We start from the raw sequence: 4,980 nt of genomic DNA on the forward strand, positions 1-4,980 counted from the left end.
TCGCCATGTGGTCTCCTCCGGGGCAGGCTGCAGGCGGGAATTGAACTCATGAGGAAGTGGCTTCAGATTCTCAGTGCTGTGCTTTAACCCGCTGCCACCAGGGAGGGCCCTGAGCTTTTGTTTTTCTCTTGAAGTCAAGGTATGTTGTTTTCAGGGGGCGGAGTGCTTACACGTACTCCTCGTACTCCTCGCTGCATATACTGGCTCACGGCCGCAAGGGGGGTCGTGTTCCCCACCTACAACAGGATCAGAGAGGTTAGGTCACTTGCCCAAAGTCCCCCAGCAGGTGACAGACACAGTCTGACTTGCCGAGGCCCCTCCGCCCTGCAGCTGTCACAAAGCTCCTGACCTGCACCCTCACCCTGGCAAAAAGAACGAGGAACTACTCCTTCTCTTCTCTAGGAAAAGAACTTTCTGCCTTCTCTTTTAAGAGAATCTCCTCCCAGAAGTCGCCCTGGAATGGGAAAGCCCAGTTTCCTCAGGTGAGTGGGAGGCAGGCTTCCCACCGACAGTGGGCCCACAGCTTGCGCTCCCCCCACCCTGTAGTCTCAGGGAGGCCCCTCTTCCTCCTGGCCAGATCCCCAGGGCAACCTCTCCAGGGCAACCTCAGAAACGAATAATGGGGGTGGGGGTGGGGGGAACGGCCCAAAGCTGCTGGCCGTGCTCCAGCACGCTCTCCGCCAGCGCCCCCCCTCTCCCTTCCACTCCTGCTGCCCCCAGCCCCTACAGTCAATTTCTACAAGATGCTGACCTATTTATGCCCTCTGTTATCACCTGGCCCTACCCTGCCCCCCCCACGCAGGCAGCCCAAAGTAAAAAGCCCCTCCTAAACCACAGGCCTTCCTCTTGTCCTTGGGGCAGAAGGACCTGCCCTGGCCTACCCAGCCCATTGCCCCCCACCCCTACCACACCCCCCAGGCTCCGAGCCCCAGCCTGGGGTGTCTTCAGCTCCTGCCGACCTCCGGCCCTGGGTGAGGCTGCGGGTCAGACAGTCTTTCCATTTTCTCTTCTTTTTAAAAGATGTATTTATTTATGCATACAAGAACTGGGGTAAAGGCCAGAGGTGTGGGGGTGGTGGTGAGAAGATTCACCGGAGAAATGTGGGGAGCAGAACAGGCAGACCAATGAAGCACACTGCTGAGGGGAGCAGCGGGGAGACAGGAGAGGCTGCTGCACCCTGTGGGTCCCTCCCTGGCGGGGATCGAACTCAGGCTGCAGTGGCTGTGACAGCCTCGCAGTGCTGAGACAAGCCCTTGTGCCCCAGGGAGGGCCTTTTCATTTTCAGTTGTGTGTGTGTGTGTTTTCCCAATTTCTAAGGAATCAGGTTAATGAAGAAAAGGAGGAAAAGGCACCTCCATAGTCACGGGGGGCAGAGGGCTGCCTCGATTTTAGTGTTTAAGGTAAACGTAGATCATTTCGGAAATGGCCGTGCCAGCCCACCCACCTCCAGTCTTTGCTACAAGCTCAAAGGGCGAATCACTTGCGGGGCCCCTGCTGACTCCTGGTGCCCGCGGCCCGGGACCCTGCCCTGAGCTCAGCAGAGGTCTCGCGCCCTGACCCCTAGCACCCCTCCCCTGGGCGCTTACTCTGCTCCGCTGCAGCTCTCTGAGGCCTCTTCAGGGTGAGTGTGGTGCCCCACGGAGCCCTGGGAGTGCTTGCAGCGAGTCCCAGCCACACCTCAACACTCATCAGGAGCTGTTGGACCCAGCCCACGATGCACGGACAGTCCTCCGGGCTTTCTCCTCCTTCAAATACTATATTTCTGTGAAAGCAAAGCGGGCATTGTTGAGGCTGGTGGCTTGCTTGTCTGCCGCTTGCTGGGCCATCTGCTTAACATTGCCAAACTCCTACTCGTCCTTAAAGACGGGATGCAAGTGTCTTCTCTCCTTGGAAGCCCTCCAACTCTCCCCAGACAGAATCAAACGCTCCTCCTGTGGCTTCCTCGGATACGCTGCTCGCACCGCCGGCGGCGACTGCTAGTTTCCCCGATACCTGTTCTCTTCCTCTTTAGAAATTCAGCCTCTGGCTTTTTTCTGGGCACATACATGACCAGCATACACACGACATGACTAGCCTCCCCTACATGTGTAAGTTGCAGTGTGACAAGGACCCCCTTAATGTAAGTGGATATGCATGCGGCTGTTTCCAGGAACCTCTTTAGAAAAGCAGTTCAGGTGGGGCCCTCCCTGGGGTGCAGTGGGTTACAGCACAGCTCCACGAAGCTGGCTGCAGCCGTTTCAGTCGAGTTCCACACCCTGGCCAGGGAGCTGACCCACATGGTGCAGAAATTCACGTCTCCCCGCTGCTCCCCTCGGCAGTGTACTTCATCAATCTGCCTGTTCTGCTCCCCACTGTGTCTCCGGTGAGTCCTCTCACCCCCTGAACCTCTGGCCTGTACCCCAGTTCTGTATGCATAAATAAATAAATCTTAAAAAATAACCAAAACAGTTCATGGAGACTTTGTCTCTTTGTCTTTTTTCCATTCTGCTGCCTGGAATGTGAATGTAATGGCTGGAGCTCTAGCTGCCATCTTGTACCCTGAGAACAAGTACTCTAGCTTGGGGAAGGTGCAGCCTTGAGGTAGAAGAAGTCCAGGTCCCTAAAGGGACTCAGCAAAACGCCATTTAAACCCTAACTTGCATCTTTTAGACTGTTATGTGGGCGAAAATTTTCTACCTAGTTTGAACTACTATTATTTTGACTCTGTCACTCCTATACAAACCTGATCCCAATTTATACAATCTCTCTGATAAATATGTGATTTTTACACATTTGAGTGTCATTATCTATGTACTGTTGTCTCCCTGCTACACGGGCAAGGACTAGATTTTAGGGTCTGCCCAGGCCCGGGCACATTAGCGGCTGCTCAGCGAGTGCTGTGTGCTTGCGTCAGCAGTGGGGCAATCTCCAGCAGGAGGCACGTGCCAGCTGACTTAGTGCTCACGAGACCCTGTGGGTCGGGTGACTTGCCCAAGGTCAGGGCTGGGGCTGGAACCCCATTTGTCCTCAGTCCCAGCTGTGCGTTTTCTACCTGTCGCCTTCCCACCACGCGCCCCCAGTGGGGGGCCCAGGCCACGCCTTGTGTTTCCCTCGGCAGCACAGTGAGAGACAGCTGGGAAGTGGGTGTCTGCTGTGTGGACTCCTCCCATCCTCAGTTTTACCCAATATGTTCTTTATTCTCTCCTGGAGACATCCAGTGTCAATTCAACCAATGAGAGTGTCAGCTGCACCAAGAAGACGCTAGAAGACGGCTCCCAGGGTGCCTCCAGAGGTACAAGAACTGCCACTAGCTGAAGAGCCGTAGCGCTCGGGTTGGTTCGCCCATGCTGGCTCCCGTGGAGGAGTCTATCACGGCACCTGAGTTAGGGCTACAGTTATTATTCACATTTTTTTTTCTCACTCATCTGTTAGTTCTTGACGATAATCTACTCCCCCCTCCCCCGACCTGTGTCCAGAAGTTCACGCTCAGTAAATGTTTGTAATTGGGTGGAGAGAAGGGTGGACAGATAGATAAGTGGGTGGACACATACAGGTCTAAGGTGTATGTCGGGCTAACACGCAAGCAGGATTGTCTGAACTTACCTGCGGCCCCTCGCCAGCATCTCCTGGTCATCTGCCACCAGCCAGGTATTTCCATGCCAGCGGGTGGCCGAGGTCGACCGCCTGCTGCTCCTGTTCTCAGCAGGCCGCAGCTGTGATCCTTGTCGCTCCTGTTGCCTCCACAGACAATCCAACTCAGACTCTGGTCTTAAGGAAAGCCACACAGCAAGTCAAGAAGATAACAGAGGCGCGGATGAACGAGCTCCTTTTTCATAAGCAGGTGAGCCCGCTGGAAATTCAGGAGCAGAGGCGGTTGGGAAGGCGCTGGGAGATGCGGCTAAGAAAGCGGGCTCTGTGGACGCCTTGGGGGAGAGGCGGGGCTTCTTTCTTTAAAGATTATTTATGCATACAAGATTTGGGGTGCAGGCCAGAGATGTGCGGGGTGAGAGAAGTCACCGGAGACAGCAGGGAGCACAACAGGCAGGGTGACCGAAACACTGCTGAGGGGAGCAGTGGGTGGCCACGAGAGGTCTGCTGCACCCTGTGGGTCACTCCCTGGCCGGGGATCGAACTCACGCTGCTGTGGCTGGGGATAGTTTCACAGTCCTGCGTTTTACCACCCACTGAACCACCAGGGAGGGCAGTGCAGGGTCTCTTCTGACTGTAGACTCAGATAATACAGTCGGGGAATCTCCTCGTGGGGATTCCTGCCTGCAGGGGACAGCCCAGGGGTGGGGGAGGGGAGAGAGTCTGTTGTCTGACTCTCTCCAGGATTTAAGTCTTTGCTGGAAACTCAGGAGTCTGGGTGAAAGGGAGAGCTCCGAGCCTCAGCTTTCTACTCTACGAAACCAGAAACATCCGCTCTGAGTCGCGCGCGCTTATGTCGGCTAACTGAGGCTGTGGTGGTAGCGGGCAGGCAATAGACACGTGCCGCCTGCCGGACACCCCGCGGAACTGCGCTGGGCACGTGCTACTCTACCGCCTCGCGGTCTCTCCTCCCGCCACTCTTTAGTTTATAGCGAGGCAGGCGATGCTCAAGCAGGTGATCCATTTCTCCGGGTGCACAAAGCTAGTAAGTTAGGAGGCCACTGGTCGCGCACAGACCGGTGTGACCGGCGCCTGCCCGGCCCCTGGACGCAGGCCTGGGCTTGTGTGTTCGCTGCCTGCCCTCCCCCAGGCCTCTCCACAAACTGCAGTGGGTGCTAGTTCATTCTGACGACACCTGCCGTCTGGTGTAGCGGAGAGACCCTTCCGAGCTGAGCAGAGCAGAGGTTGGGGGCCTCCCCAAGAAGCCAGCTAGCAAGGCATCAGGCCATAAATCTGGGCCAAACGCAGCGAATATTGGAGACGGTTTCTCGAACCTTCTGCGTTTCTCCATCTTTACTACTGCTTCCTGTTTCCCCTCCGTGAAAAACTTGGAAAGCAGCAGGTACAGTGGAC

At 56.0% G+C, this 4,980-nt stretch overlaps 1 protein-coding gene across 1 annotated transcript in view; it reads left to right on the plus strand.

Annotated features, from left to right (window-relative positions):
* The window catches only part of FAM227A (family with sequence similarity 227, member A), a 27,088-nt gene that overhangs the window by 14,752 nt on the left and 7,356 nt on the right, over positions 1-4,980 (plus strand). The window contains exons 11-13 of the mRNA XM_012735233.1: positions 403-482; positions 3,190-3,271; positions 3,726-3,820. Of these exons, the coding sequence (XP_012590687.1) occupies positions 403-482; positions 3,190-3,271; positions 3,726-3,820 (257 nt within the window). The remainder of the gene's footprint in view (positions 1-402; positions 483-3,189; positions 3,272-3,725; positions 3,821-4,980) is intronic.

The sequence above is a fragment of the Condylura cristata genome, unplaced genomic scaffold (assembly GCF_000260355.1).
Source record: "Condylura cristata isolate star-nosed mole 26May11 unplaced genomic scaffold, ConCri1.0 scaffold00004, whole genome shotgun sequence".
Lineage (NCBI taxonomy): Eukaryota > Metazoa > Chordata > Mammalia > Eulipotyphla > Talpidae > Condylura > Condylura cristata.